At 45.2% G+C, this 15,844-nt stretch overlaps 1 protein-coding gene across 1 annotated transcript in view; it reads left to right on the forward strand.

Moving 5' to 3' along the window:
* Positions 1-15,844, forward strand: part of SETX (senataxin) — a 570,564-nt gene that overhangs the window by 449,651 nt on the left and 105,069 nt on the right. Inside the window, exons 14-16 of the mRNA XM_078646176.1 lie at positions 2,102-2,255; positions 12,444-12,545; positions 12,820-12,935. Coding sequence (XP_078502302.1) covers positions 2,102-2,255; positions 12,444-12,545; positions 12,820-12,935 — 372 coding nt within the window. The remainder of the gene's footprint in view (positions 1-2,101; positions 2,256-12,443; positions 12,546-12,819; positions 12,936-15,844) is intronic.

Below are 15,844 nucleotides of genomic sequence, written 5' to 3' on the forward strand. Positions count from 1 at the left end.
GCTAAAGTGGCATATAACGTTCTGTCTTTCATACTGACATTGTCTCACTTCATCCAATCCAATAATCTGAAGCTCAATTTGAGATATTGAAGTCTGAAATGCCATGATATACATATGTCATGGTAAGGTCTAACCTTGTCGCAGCTTAATTTTTGTTGTACTAAGAAAGCATTTGACATTTTTTTAATTTATATATTTTAAGATCCATTTCTCAAGATTTGTAAATTATGTATTTTCCTAGGAGACACTTAAAGGAATTGTCAGACAGTTAGGTCCCATAGTGGTATCATTTTTAGATGTTGTAGGATGCAATTTATTGTAGCATGCCAGGAACTGCTGTCAAGTTAGCACAGTATGTCACATTTTTGGTGAAAAATATTTGTAACAGACTTTTCCCCTGCTCGCCTCAGTTGAAACCAATTTCTTAATAAAACTCCTTTATGGCCTAAGGTTGACCAATTGAATTGAATTCTATGCAAATCTAAGCTTGTCTTGACTATAGGCAAAAAGATGGTTCTAAACAATTTGTTTCAGGCCTGGTTTATCCAGGAATTCATTTTGCCACAAAGTGCTTCCGACCCATAATTTAGATTAGGTAAACATATTGCCTTAGTAGCTGGCAAGATCTAACAGTGCTGTATCATCAGCAAACTGAATGATAGATACTGAATGTCTGCTTAGTTTAGGAGGAAACGCTCTTGGGTTTATAATGCTTCTTCAGTGTCTGCCACGCACAGGTTAAATGAAAGTGGGGCTAAGCACATCCTTGTTTTAAACCTTTGTTTTGATAAAATCATGTGTCAAGGTTGTGTTATCTCCCCTTTTAAACTGGATCCAATTGTTTGTGTGTAGGATCATGACGACCTTTAGAAACCTTTCAGGAATCCCAAATGGAATAGTTTGCCTTCAGTAGATTTCTATTTACAGCGGTAAAGCTTTTTCTAATTCTGTAAAGCAGACACATAGGTTGCCCCTACTGCATATTGTTTTATGGTTTAGAAGAGCTAATGCTTTAATGCTGTTTATGGTGCCATTTGACAGAAAGCCTGTATGTAATCGAGGAAATAAGGCTTTTTCTATTGTCCATTTCCTTAAATTCTCTGGTGATAGAGATGCAAACTACTTTTTAGTCTACATACAAAAGGAGAATCGATCTGTAGTTAGCAGGATCTTGTTTGTAGTCTTCCTTGAAAATTGGGCATAAATGCAAGCTGTGTCAAGAAGTTGTCACGTTGCCCGTGTTAACGGCATCTCTCAAACTGATTTTTAAACGTTTATAGCTAATAACTTGGTTGCACCTTAAAAATTGTTGCTGGTAGCCCATTTGGCCCTTGGGCTGCCTCTTTCCTGCTTGTATTGGTAGCTTGTAGTTCTCGTTAAGAGGTTTCCAAGCAGTTTGGTGATGGAGCATTTTTCCTGTTGGGCTCATTAGTCAGAAGGTGGTTGGGTAACTTGTCCACCATGATTTCCTGGAGACTCTGTGAGATGGTAAATTTCCATTCTAAATTAATTTTGGGCTCATCAGACACATGTAATAATTTAACATACAAACTCCATTTTGTGACTATTACATTATTTGCCGATGGAATTCTTCTGCAACTTGTGATCTTGTTTACAGAGAGCCAAACGTTTCTTAAACTCCTAGATTAACTGAGTTTTTGAAGAGATAACCACTGTCTTTCTTTTTCTGCACATATGGGACCACCAGCCAGAGGTCGGGTCACACAACCTAATTGATTGGACCTACAGGACGCATGTTTCCACAGCCCCGTCCTGCTGGCCCACATGCGCTACCTGTGGTTCCCTGTGAGCCAAGAGCAATTTCAGTTTGCATGCTCACTTTCGGCCACACCGGTTTTATTTGGGAGTAAGGAATGCACCTTTATGCAAACTGTGTTTTAAAATATGCCCCATACAGATATTTTTCTATTTAGAAAATGCCAGTAACCCTTTTTCTGTGGTAAAATAACCCCATCCCTTCAAAGAATTATTCATAGCAATGTACCTTCCATTCATGTGCCCCTTACATTGCTTGTCAAACATACTCCATGAGTACTTCTTCGCTCCAGAAATAACTGTCTTTTTCCTTCCCGCCTCTTAGAATCCGCCTAATGATAAAGCACCAAACATGAATCTAAAGAACAAACGGAACCGCATCCTGGTGTGTGCCCCATCCAATGCAAGTATTGACGAGCTTATGAAGAAAATAATCCTGGGTTTCAAAGAGAAATGCAAGGACAAAAATCATGCTCAAGGTATGGGATCTTGTGAGATGCATCCGCACCAAGTGTCTGCACTCAGCATTCATTTACGCTTTTGGTTTACCTTATATAGCACCACGGGTGGCTAAAATTTAGTTGAGGGCCATTGCTAGGGAGCTCTATTTTTCTTTATCGTAAAGCACTCCATGAGAGTGCATGTGTTTTGCAACTGTCTTCTTGGTGTGCTTCCCTGTACACCCCCAGTGCTCCACATTGTTTTGTCGCCTGTGTGCTTTTCTCACTCCTCATCCAGTTCTTGTTGTTGTCCTCTCTTGCTCTTTCCTCTTCATCCACCCTCTGCTAAACGTTGATCTCTCTTGTGTCCTTCCCCTCATCCAGCCCTCCACATTGTCCTTTTGCCTGTTATGCTCTCCTCACCCAGTCCTTCAATTTGTCCTCTCGCCTGTGCCCTTCATTCCCCTGCCCTCTGTGTTGCTTTGTCTCCCGTCCACTCCACCATTCTTTCTTTTTGCTCCCAATTTTTTAAATGATTTTTGGAGCTACTTTTTAATTACCAATGCAACTCTAATTGATAAAAAAGAAAACTGAAGAAATGAGTACGCACTCACAAAGGTTCTCTTCTTTTTCCCAATATTTTATTTCGCAGTTGTTAACCAGCGTATTCACAAATCATTCCGACGCGTTTCTCTTACGCAAAGCATCACTTCCTGTAGTTTTGTTATTACTTGTTCATTGGATCGGTATGTTACGAACACTGTTGAAAAATTACATTATCTAGAGAGTGTTCGTAACATACCGATCCAATGAACAAGTAATAACAAAACTACATTTCCCAAACAACTTCCTGTTAGTAAAAAAACAGGAAGTGATGCTTTGCGTAAGAGAATGTTTGGCGGGAACCTCCGTAGAAATAGGAGGGACCAAACCTTACTATTGTATTAACCGTGAGCAAGCTACACGTTTGTAGCGAAACGCGTCGGAATGATTTGTGAATACGCTGGTTAACAACTGTGAAATAAAATATTGGGAAAAAGAAGAGAACCTTTGTGAGTGCGTACTCATTTCTTCAGTCGAAGAGGTGTGTGAAATAAATTAAGGCTTGGCTCTGCCGAGGAGTATTGCACCGGCGAGTGGAGCGCCAGGGGTCTGCATTTTTGAGAGCCGATTCGGTGGATATGTATATATCTATATATATATATCTATATATATATATATATATATATATTAAACGCTATGCTATATATGTGTGTATTCACTGGAAGAAAAAAAAGAAAAGGTTAAAGGGATGTTGCAGCTGGGTGCAAATGTCTACCAGTTAGTTTACGGAGCTAACTAGAACTTGTGCCACCCTCAGTGCCCAGTCTTGTCATCCATTATGTCATTTGCGATATCGGTGTTGTCATAAGTAATATCATTGAATATGACCTCAGTAATGCTATCTGTGAGGTCATAAGCACGGTATGATGGGGGCGTGAGTTATAGTTACTTTAGTTAATTATAACTGGTCATGCCCAGTGGTTTTTCAGTTTAAAATTTCATGTTTTAGTTGACACTATAATCTAACTATGACACCACTCTAATCTTTGTTTTTCCACTGAATGTGTACATATATATATATATATATATATATATATATATATATATATATATATATATATATATATATATATATATATCTGGGTAGTTCCCAAGTTTAGGTGGAAGGCAGCTCCTGTATAGAGCACCCTCAACACCAGCGACACTCTAAATTTACTCACCTCTAATGTCTGCTTTTCTATCAAAGTTTGTAAGCATAGGATTAGCACAGTGCCAAGATAGAAATGGACAAAGTCTTTTGCCATTTGTGCAGCAAAGTCTTTAAGCATAGGATTAGCACAGTGCTATCCACCCCGAGCTGTAAAATTCATTCCAGGTTTGGCTTCGGCTTGGCTGGTATTTTACCAATCCAAAGTGACCAGGGCAGACGGAGTGACCAGGGCAGACGGCTTAAATGGGGCAGGGTTGTGCAGGAAACGTTCATGGATACCTTATTGCCTAAAATTGAGGGGTCACTTGAAATTTGTATGAACCTAACCACCCCTAACCCCCAAATTATAGTAGCTTTTGACTCTATTTGTGTACAAACTGCCAGGGACCTCATGACCCCCCATCACGATTCCCTCCGAAGCCTCTTAAATGGTTTGATACCAAATGTTCACGGTCGCATAGATCCTTGAAACGAGCCTTAAAGGCTAATGTAAGGGACAAGGTCCTTATTTCTAACTTGAGGCGGGAATACAAAGCAAATATTAAGGAGAGGAAAAAGGCGATCAAAAATAATGCATGGAACGATCTCCTCACTACAGATGTCCTCAGAGATAGCAAGCGATTTTGGGACATTATAAACCATTCTTTCTTTTCGGGGGACGATAACACTGTCTTAGACTGTGTGATCCCTGATGAGAAGTGGGTCCAGCATTTTAGCAATGTATATGGCGGTAAGTGCAGTGTAACAGCTAGAACTACAGAGGGGGCTACTACTCACACGCAGTGGAGTTTACTGAGGAGGAGGTCCACAAGGCAATAATGGAGTCTACTAAAAACAAGGCGCCTGGCCCCGACGGTGTGCCGGCGGACTTTTTTAAATACTCCCCGACACTTTGGTCTAAAGCTTTAACTAGAGTCTTTAGGGCAATAAATGAAGGGACCTTCCCTGATACATGGGCAACATCTATCATAGTACCCATTTTTAAAAAGAGAAAGCGGGAGGATCCTGGGTGTTATCGCCCTATTTCCCTCATCGATTCTGCCTTTAAGATCTTGGGCAGAGTCTTATTAGCCAAACTGAGGGAAAATCTAGAGATGTGCGGGGGGCTCTCGAATATCCAATATGGGTTTCGAGAAAAGCGGGGCACCCTGGAACAATGTTCAAATCTGCATTTGTTGGTCTCTAAATACACGGTGGCCGGGGAGGGGTCAGTATATTTGGCCTTTATGGACCTCTCCTCGGCCTTCGACCTGGTGAACAGGTCTAAGCTATGGTCCCTTTTACTTGAGATTGGGATAGAGGCACATTTAGTAGCTCTCATTGCTAGTTTGCATCAGGACCTCTCAGCTAAAATAAGGGTCTCTAGGGACGGCAGGTGCACGGACAGTTTCAGGTCTGAGAAAGGGGTGCGCCAGGGCTGCATCCTGGCCCCCCTTCTCTTTACCATCTATATAAATGGGCTGGGGAAATACCTGGAAGCAGGGATGGCCGACGTGCCGCGTATAGGAGGAGAGCAGGTTCCGGCACTCCTATACGCGGACGATGCTGTGTTAATTGCCCGTACGGGCATTGGTCTACAGGCCCTTTTGGACCGATTTGGCTCCTTTATGGCGAATCTTGACTTAAAAGTTAACGTAATCAAGTCGCACACCATGATTGTAGGCCGCAAAGGAAATAAGTTGCATGCAAAATCTTTTATTTGTAAGGGTGAGGTTCTTTCCATGGTCCCTGTTTTCCCATACCTGGGGGTTTCTGTTTGATCAGAGAGGTTCCTGGGTCCCCCAGATTAAGGCAAAGAGCAGAAGCTTAGCCCGATCAACATCAGCCCTGTTGGCTTTTACAAAAAGACTAGGGGCCAAACCAATGGAGGCAGTGATAAAGGTATACAACAGCAAGTGCACCCCAATTGCCATGTATGGGTCTGCCTTGTGGGGATATGTAAATCTGGATAAAATCCAGAGGGTGGAAAATGGGCTCATTAGACAATTTTTATCTGTCCCCAAATCCACCCCTACTTTTACGATTCATGAGGAAATGGGTTTGACCTATATTACTGATAAACTGAAACTAGCCCCACTTTTTTGGGCTAAAACATGGTTGAACCCCGAGTTAACACTCAACCATGCTATCCTCAAAGATGTAACCTCCAGGGACCAGGCCATGAAAATACCTTGGTTGAAATACATCAGAGCTGCATTTGCTATGCTTGGGAGACCGGAGCTTTTTACTGTTCCAACTAACATCAGAAGGGAAGACATCAGGTGGATTAAGCAGGAATATCTGTAGAGGGCTTGCCTGGAGAGAGAGGAGTTGGAATTAAGGAAACCCTCTGTAAGAGCTTACATGGTTTTAACCACTACCTCATCTCTGGAACCATATTTAAAAATTGTTACCAACCCACTCCATAGATTCTTGTGAACAAAATTTAGGATGAACTTGATTCACTATTCACTTGGTAGTTTCCCCGTGTGGACAAAACCAGAAGACGGTCCGCCCTGTGATTGTGACCAGTTTTCGAACCAGGATACCCTCCATTTAATATTTTTTTGTGGTTTGTATACCGCAGAGGGCAAAATATTTATTACCTGTCCTGAAGGCTGCTGGCTTTACTCAAGTAAGGCCAGCGCTAATTTTCCTCCAATCACTAGCGGACATCCATACCATTTTTAGTGTTGCATGCTTCCTAACAGCCGCCTTCAGATTAAGGAACAAAAGAATTCCCCGGAGTGCTTTATTTTAATCTTATTTTAAATACAGTTTTATCAGTAACCAATTTTAATTATTTATAAACATTAGGAAACAATGAGATTAATAATTTATTGTCATAATTGGTAATCAAATTCACTGATGTGTTTTTTAAAATTTGTTTTGTATTGTATCTTGCCTTTTATGATTTTAACAAAAATCGAATAAAGTGTATTTTGACTTGACTTGACTACCAATCCAAAGCTGTAATATTGTGCCTGGAGTGGTTAATGGCTTTTGTCATTTTACAGCTCGTCGTGGATAGCACTGTGCTCATCCTATGTTTATATAGTTTGATACAAAAGCATACATTTGAGGTGAGCAAATTTGAGTGTCGCTGGTGTTGAGGGTGCTCTATACAGGAGCTGCCTTCCACATAAACTTGGGAACTACCCAGAGTTCTCTCCTTCGTTTTTGCATAATTTATGCGTCACTCTATGCCTGCAAGGGAATTGTCTTTTTTTATATATATATGTATATATAAGTTACTCCTTCCGGTATCCTGGCCCATTGGCAGGTGGTGCGTCACGCCGGCGGAGCCAGATGGTGAATGTTTACCACACAACGATCAATTATGACGCATGCTCAGGAATATGCCAAACTACAGGTTATTCTCGGTTACGCGTTTCGACAGACTAGCTGTCTTGATCACACAATGAGCAGAAAATCAGGTTGCATTACATAGACGCAAGAAAACACAAAGGAAGGACTCTAGGGTAAACATGGAGGCCATCTTAGCATGGTGAAATAAGCCAAAGCAAAGTAAAACTAACCCTTATAGTAACAAGGGGTCTCTCTACTCAATATCAACAGAGAACTTTGAGCATTGCTATTACATAATGCAATATATTGCTGATCAATACAGTTGTAAATATAGATATACGTGGTTTAGTCGATTTTTACCAACAAGTGTTAGCTCATGTGATAATCAAGCCCCAAGCTGAATGTAAAGGTACCTAATATAGAGTAAACCATGAGTGTAGTATATAAGTGTACAAGGGAGTTTACACATGACAGCAGTCCCCCTATGGGTCAGAGTATACGTTGGTACCCAATAGTATGCCTACGCAGGCAATGACCAAGATTTGTAACATAGGTGGGGCATGTAGCTTAGGGAACTGTAATTACCGTAGTGGTAATACACTGTCGGTGTATATACATACCAAGTGGCACATTGATACTTGTAACCATGAGGTTGTGGTACTCGTGTGGAAGTACCAGTGTGATGTCATTATGTACCAGAATATCTCTGACTTTGGCCTTTCTTGTATGTAATTCTAGGTCTAGTCTGGAGGTTATGACCATAATTGGATCACTGGTCAGGATATCCCAATTGTCTGCTAGGATCTTCTGTATTTGTTGCGCGTTCCTATTGTCTGTCATGATAACTCTAGTTACTTCTTAGTCAGAGGTGCTGATGTCTTTGGTTACATTCTCGGGTACCTCCAGGGTTTGTGATCTACTAACTTAGCTCACCTTTTTCAAGTGCTCTTTCTAGTACCCACATCGGGTAAACTCTACTTAGAAATCGTTTGATCATGCTGCCCTGTTCTGCAATAAATGCTGCTTCGGTACTACATTTCCTTCTCACTCTCAGCAGTTCGCCATAGGGAATGCTCCACTTCAGATTGTCAGGGTGACTGCTGAGGACATGGAGGAGAGTGTTACCCACAGTGGCTTTACGGAAAAGACTAGTTTGCCCTGGTGTGCTGTGACCATGAGATCACGAAATTCGATGAACCGTCTACTCGTATTCAGAGACAAGTGAATATTATGTTTGTTGTCATTAAGCTTATTGTCGATTGTCGATGTAACGCAGCCATAGTTTCACATTTGAGAAGTCTGAATTAAAGGCACTGTCCTGTTGCCCACCGCATATCTAGAGATGTGGCCACCATAGCACCATTAACGCCTTCTTCTAATCCGGCATCTTCCCTGACGACTGGAACAGGCAGAGGTCAAACCCCTCCTCAAAAAACCCTTGGCCAACCCGACAGACCTGAAAAACTACCACCCCATTTCTATCCTTCCATTCACAGCCAAAGGCTCTGAGAGATTTGTCAACGCCCAGCTGACCACCTTCATCGAAGAGAATGCCATCCCCAACTCCTCCCAGTCCGGATTTCGCAGCAACCACTACATTGAGACCTCCCTCCTTGCCGCCACCGATGACATCCGCATGCTACTTGACCAGGGCCACACTGCGGCCTTCATCCTACTAGACCTCTTCGAAGCCTTCAACACCGTCTCACACCGCACTCTCGCAGCCAGACTCCACGATGCCGGCATACGAGGAACAGCCCCGACTGGATCCGCTCCTTTCTCTCTGGCAGAACCCAAAGGATCAGACTTCCACCCTTCTCCTCCGACCCCACAGAGATGAACTGTGGAGAACCACAAAGATCCTCGCTCGCCCCTCGCGCTTCGACATCTACATGGCCCCCCTTGCCAGCCATCGTCAGACAGCATGGGCTCAGCATAGTATCCAACGCCGACAACACCCAGCTCATCCTCTCCCTCACAAAGAATCCCAAAGACACCAGAGTCAGCTTCCAGGAAAGAATGAAGGCTGTCGCTGCCTGGATGAATAACAGTTGCCTGATGCTCCACCCGGAGAAGACAGAGGTCCTCGTCCTTGGACCCTTCTCCACCGCCTGGGACAACACCTAGTGGCCTTCTGCCCTTGGAAACCCACTCACTCCATCAGACCATGCCCGAAACCTCGGCATCATCCTAGTCTCCTCCCTCACCATGACACACCAGATCAATGCCGTCACCTCCACCTCCCTCCGTATCTTCCGCAAGACCTTCAAGTGTATCCCCCCCGAATGCAGTAAGACGGTCACCCACGCACTCCTAACGAGCAGACTGGAATCCGGCAACGCCCTCTACGCCGGAAGGACAAACGCTCAACTCCATCTTCACATCTAGCGACAAAGTCAAGTACAACCACGTCTCTCAGCTCACCTGGACCGACCATTACAGCGTCCACTTCACCATCGCAGGTCCTACTAACACTGGCACTTACCCCCAGACCTAAACCCCCCCCCCCCCAGGCTTTTAATGCACACCTCCCAGACACAACAGCCAACCTAGAACAGGCTGCCAAGAACTTCTTCCAGTGAATCACTAAATGCGGCAACACAGTCACCCCACCAAGCCAGCCTAATCCAAATGACCTGCCGGAGGAGCCAGCTGGTTCACTGCTGAGTTCATATCCACCAAGCGCAGCTGCTGGCATCCAGAGGAAGTGGCGCACCAAATAAGAGACAAGAGACCATAACCCCTTCAGGACAGCACTCTGCCTGTACCACTGCCTCCTGAAAGAAACAAAGAGCACCCTAGCAGACCGCATAGAAGCCAGCAAGGAGCTCTTAGATATTGTGAAGGAGTTATCCAACCCCGCATCTGCCGAGAACTGCATCACCCCCCACCCAAGAACTGTGACACACCCTAGCAAACTTCTTCCACAACAAGATCTCTGCCATCTGCAAGAACTTAAAACCTCAACCCACCGCCGCTGACAGCATCTGCCTGCTCACATTCACGAACTCAAGCGTCGAACATCTGATCACCAACTGGGACCCTCAAACAACTCCAGCCACTATCTCCATTATAAACACTGTGAACCTGGGTGCACCCATGGACCGCGTTCCCCACCATGTTCTCAACCTCGAGAGCAAGACGATTGGTGACGAGTTCTAGAAAGTCCTGAACACCTCCATCACCTCGGCCTCCTTCTCTGAGGACTGGAAACATGATGAAGTGAGGCCCCTCCTGAAGAAACCATCTTCCGACCCTGCAGAACCAAAGAACTACTGTCCCATCTCCCTGCTCCCCTTCCCAGTAAGGTTCTCAAGAAGGGAATCCACAAACAACTCACTAAACACCTAGAACACAACAACCTCCCGGACCACTCTTAATCCGGATTCCGAAGCAACCACAGCACCGAGGCAGCTACAGACTGCATTAAGGCCCTCCTGGACTTAGGCAAAATGGCAGCCCTCATTCTCTTGGACCTGTCGGCTACCTACGACACCATCTCCCATCACATCCTTATCAACGGACTCCCCCACATCGGAATCCAGGGAGACACCCTCAAATAGATCACATCACCAGAAGGACCCAGAGAATCAGACTCCCACCGCTCACCTTGGAATCCAAGAAAGATCATCTGCGGCGACCCCAGAGGATCATTCCTCAGCCCCACCCTCTTCAACATGTACATGCCCCACTCCCCCCACCGGCCTGCATCGTCTGATCACACGGACTCAACATCATCTCCTATGCTGACGACACCCAGTTCATCATCTCACTGTAAGAAGACCTCTCTACTACCAGGGCTAACTTCAACAGAGGTATGATAAACGTCACCGACTCAATGAAGGACAACTGTTTAAGCTCAACACTGACAAGATACAAGTACTCATCTTTGGAAACACACCTCTCTATGGAACAGTCCATGGTGGCCTGCTGAGTTTGGCCCATCCCCTGCCCCGATGGACCATGCCCGCAACCTCGCCATCATCTTGGACAGCAAGCTTTCCATGAAGAAGCAGGTAAATGCCGTCTCATCCGCCTGCTTCCACAACCTATGCATGCTCCAAAAGATCTTCAGGTGGCTCTGTCACCACCAGAAGGAACGTCACGCAGGCCCTCATCACCAGCAGGCGGGACTATGGTAATGCATTTTGCGTAGGAATCACCGAACGCCTCCTAAAGAGACTACAGGCCGTACAAAACTCTGGCTTCAGACTCATCCTCAACCTCTCTAGATGGACCCACATCACATCGCACCTCAGGAAGCTTCACTTGCTCCCAATCCAGAAGAGATGCCAGTTTAGGATTTTGACCCCCTCACATATTAAGCCCTGCCCGACGACAAACCAGACTACATCAACAAATGCTTGACATTCCACCAACCAAATATACACCTACAATCCACCTCCCTCTTCCTTCAGCGGCTTGAGAGCCTCACCGATGATTTGCCACGCATTACAAATCCTTGATTTGATGGTACTGGACCATTGAGTGGACAATCAGATTTTTATGGAGTTCTCCTGGGTGAAGAAAGTGAAGACTACACAAAAGAAGACTTTCTTGCTGGGTTGTGTTCTGCATAAGATCTGCTGTGCACTTGCCAAAAAGCAGCTCCGCAAGGGCTGTCCACCCATTCCACGAGGGCTAAGGCTGCAACCACTGCTTTGCCACGTGGAGTGCCTGTCTTAACTTCTGCCAGGCTGCAACATGAGTGCACACCTTCATTAATCACTGCAGCCTTTACAGCCAGCCCCGGAGGGAAGAACATGTTGCCCATTCTATCCCGCAGGGCATTTTTGCCTAAGTCCACTGCACAAACCCTCAATTCTTTTGAAGTCACTGCTTTGGTATCTATTCCAAAGCTACGATTCGAAACATCAAGCAAAAGAACACGTTACTTACCTTTGTAGTTGATACCACTTCAAACAGCACATTACTCCCTGCCCTCCCTCTGTCGAGTAGCCTCTTTAACATCTAGGTTGTAGGTTTCATGTTAGGAACCTGCACACTATTACTGATGTCATGCTGTGCATCTGAGGGCACAGAAAGAGCCAAGGAAGGTAACGCCATCTGTTCTCTAAGCTGTGCCTAAAGTACAAGGCACGATCAGAGTTTATTAATGCTTATTTAGTTATGACAACTGTAGAGGCCTTTGGGCAGTCTTATTATTATTATTATTTTTTTTTTAGGAAACTGCGGGGACATCAATCTTGTGCGTCTTGGGTCTGAAAAAGCCATATCCAGTGACGTCCAAAGGTTCAGTCTCGACAGCCAAGTCAGTCGCAAAATGAGTATGTCTTTTGTTTATTTACGCAATGTCTCATGTCATCAATTATTCATAACAACCTTCTGTCCCGTGCCACTTCCGAAGTTATTTTTTCTACTTGGTCTTGATAGACTGCGTATTTTAAGAGCTGCACACTTCTCTTACAGTGTTTCAGAAGTCCCGCTAGTGTTAATGATGCTGTGCTGACACCCATGCAGAATGTTGTCACTGATGTGGCCCTCAACATAAAAGTAGAACCTCTGCTGAAATTTCACACCTTAATTTTTTGTAATTTGCAGACAAGAATGCTTTTGGTCTTGACCAGGATATCCAAAAGAAGAAAGAGTCTTTAGACTGGTTGCTGGATGATCTTTCTCGACGGCGTGCCATTGAAAGATGTGACAAGCAGAAGAAGGTGAATTTAAATGCTCCTTCCACATGTTCCAATTTTTCCAATTGGATCTTCAATTGACTAGATATTTGGGAGAACAAGACAATTTACCAAACAAATTTCAAGAAAGGCAAAAAATTGTAGGCTTGTCGTATACAGGCTTTTACGAAATAGGTGTAAAATGAGTGGCAAATTTAAGGGCTCTAGGATGGTACATGGGTATTTTGCACAGGTACACACTCCTATTTTTAAATGTATGCCTTTCGTTTTTAGGGCAATCTGTTTGATGTATTAACTCATCTTTATTTTAATTAGGTTCTTGAGGAAAAAGGCTATTCCACATTTCTATATTGTTCCAATAAATTAATCCATTTGGGTGCAACCACTTTGGTTCGTGTGAGGCCTTAATTTTCAAGTCCGTATGGAAGTAATTGTATAGGGTTTGAACATTCTCTGCTTATAATTGTTCCTGACTTTCTGTGCAGTTGTGTGGGTCTTGCTCGATTGTCCTCTTGCGTTAACCTCACTTGGTGTACAAATGCCAGTTTCTGATAGATACATCTGCCGTGTGGATTCCTCACCTTGTGAATACCCCTTGCGTCAGCAACATTCGGAAATTCTTTTTTCGTAGCCTCGCGCCGACGTGGACTCCTGACGTCATAGAGACACGACCTCGCTCGCGACTCCGCTGACGTCACCGACGCCTATAATAGGCCCACGCCGGCGTGATGACATCAGTTCCCTTTTTTCTGCGTCGTCGACGCTAACGGTTATCGGGAATCTCTGTAGCCAACGGATACTTTGTTGCCTATATTGTTACCTTTTTCTGCTTCTTTGTATCCCGTTTCTTCGACAATGTCTTCTAAAAAGACCGGATTTAAGCCATGCAGAGAATGTGGCAAGATGATGTCCATCACCGACCCTCACAGCGACTGCATCTGGTGCTTGAGCTCGGACCATGATGTGGATGACTGCTCTTCGTGTAAGAAGATGAACCCGAAAGCCCTGAGAGAAACAGAGGCGAAGCTGTTGGTGGCTAAGATGAAAGCTGGGAAGGAGAAGTCGTCGAGATCTCGTTCTCGAAGGGCGAGGTCGAAGTCGAGATCGAGATCGAGGTCTGGATCTCGAGGAAGGTCTTCTTCGAAGTCGGCTTCTGATCGTGTTTCGAAAAAGAGGAAACATAAGAAGAGGAGACATGAGTCCCGACGTCGTTCTGGTAAGGAGTCGGGTACGAGGTCGAGGTCACCGAAGAAGGTACGTTCGAAGGTGGTGACCCTTGATGTTTCGGATCCAGAACCTGAAGGTGAGGCCTCCCCTTCTGAGTCACGGGCGCCGTCTCCGTCTCCGTCTCCGAATCCGGCTCCGAGTCCGTCTCCGGCCCCGCCCCCGGCCCGAGATGAGGAGGAGCTTCGTGAGGATGGGAGTTCCGCGCCCTTAAGTGAGCCGAATCCGAAAGCTCCTCAGGACAGGCCTGAAGGTTTTCATCCACCATTTCCTGCCCCAGGCCAGGACCCTTCTGCGTTTCTCAACGCGATGTACGGAGTCTTTTCGAGGGCGTGGTACCCCTCTGGTGCACCTTCGGGTCCCATGGGTCCTTTAGCTTTTAGCTTAGGAGTCCCTCACTCCTACCCTCCAGCTCCATTTATGCCTTACATGCCGGATCCGACGCCGCCGTGGCATTTTCCGGCTCCACCGAAGCCGTCGACGCCGGTTCCGGCTTCGCCTGCTCCGAGTCGTCCTCGAACACATCCCTCTGAGCCTTCGGGTTCGATCCCGACGTCGATTCCGAATCCGTCTGAGCCGATGGTGGATCCGATAGCAAAACGGGTCAAGATGAGGTCCAGAAGAGAGGCTCAACGCCTTCTGGATGAAAGGAGGTTTTTGGATTCACAATCTGAAGTTGAAGAGGGTGAATTGGATGAAGATGCTTTTGAGGATTTGGCAGACGCAGGAAGCCTGGATTTCTCTCCAGAGTGGGAGTTACCATCAGGTTCTAGCACTCCTTCTAAGGACGTTCAACCCTATCATTTAATTATGAGGAAGGCTGCCAGTCTCCTTAAGTTGACTTTGCCTACAGCAGAATTCAAATCTAATATTCTGACTGAAGTATTGCATTCTCCGAGTTCAGTGGTGGAACCTCTTCTTCCTTTCAATGATGCTCTGACAGAGCCCATTCTAGAGGTGTGGAAAAATCCTTTGTCGGCTCCAGCTGTCTCTAAAAGTGTAGCCAGAAGATACAGGGTTGCCCCTGAGGATCCTGCCTTTTTAACCTCTCACCCTTCACCGGAGAGTTTGGTCATTCAGGCTGCATGCTCCAAAAAGAACGTTAGTGCTTTCCCTCAGGTTCCTTTTGAGAAGGAGGCAAAGAAGCAGGATCAGGTGGCAAAGAAGTCCTTCTCCTCTGCCAGTATGGCATTGAAGTCATCAAATGCCACTTGCTTGATGGGGAGATATTTACACGCGCTGATGGACTCTTTGCGTGTTCTTGTTCCAAAAATTCCTGATGACAGCAGGAAGGATTTTGAGGAAGTCATCTCTGACGCTCAGGCGGCGGCTCGCCAGGTCATTCAGAGCGGTTTGGATACTGTAGACTCTGTAGCACGCATTATGGGCACTGCTGTCGCTACTAGGAGGTCTGCCTGGTTGAAATCTTCTGACTTTTCGGCTGATGTTCAGGCGACATTGTTAGATCTTCCTTTCGATGGTTCAGGCCTCTTTGGGAAGAAGGCTGATGCGGCCCTTGAGAGGTTTAAAGATAGCAGGGCAACTGCTAAATCCTTGGGTCTTCAAATGAGAGGCTCTTCAACTGGCAGATTTAGGGGTTTTGGCCGCTCTTCCTTTCGGAATTTCCGGCAAGGCCAGCAGCAGCAGCAGCAACAACAGCAGCAGCAAAACTCCTTGTACAGGACATATAGTCGAAAGCAGAGAGCTCG

The sequence above is a fragment of the Lissotriton helveticus genome, chromosome 5_1 (genome assembly GCF_964261635.1).
Source record: "Lissotriton helveticus chromosome 5_1, aLisHel1.1, whole genome shotgun sequence".
Taxonomy (NCBI): Eukaryota; Metazoa; Chordata; class Amphibia; order Caudata; family Salamandridae; genus Lissotriton; species Lissotriton helveticus.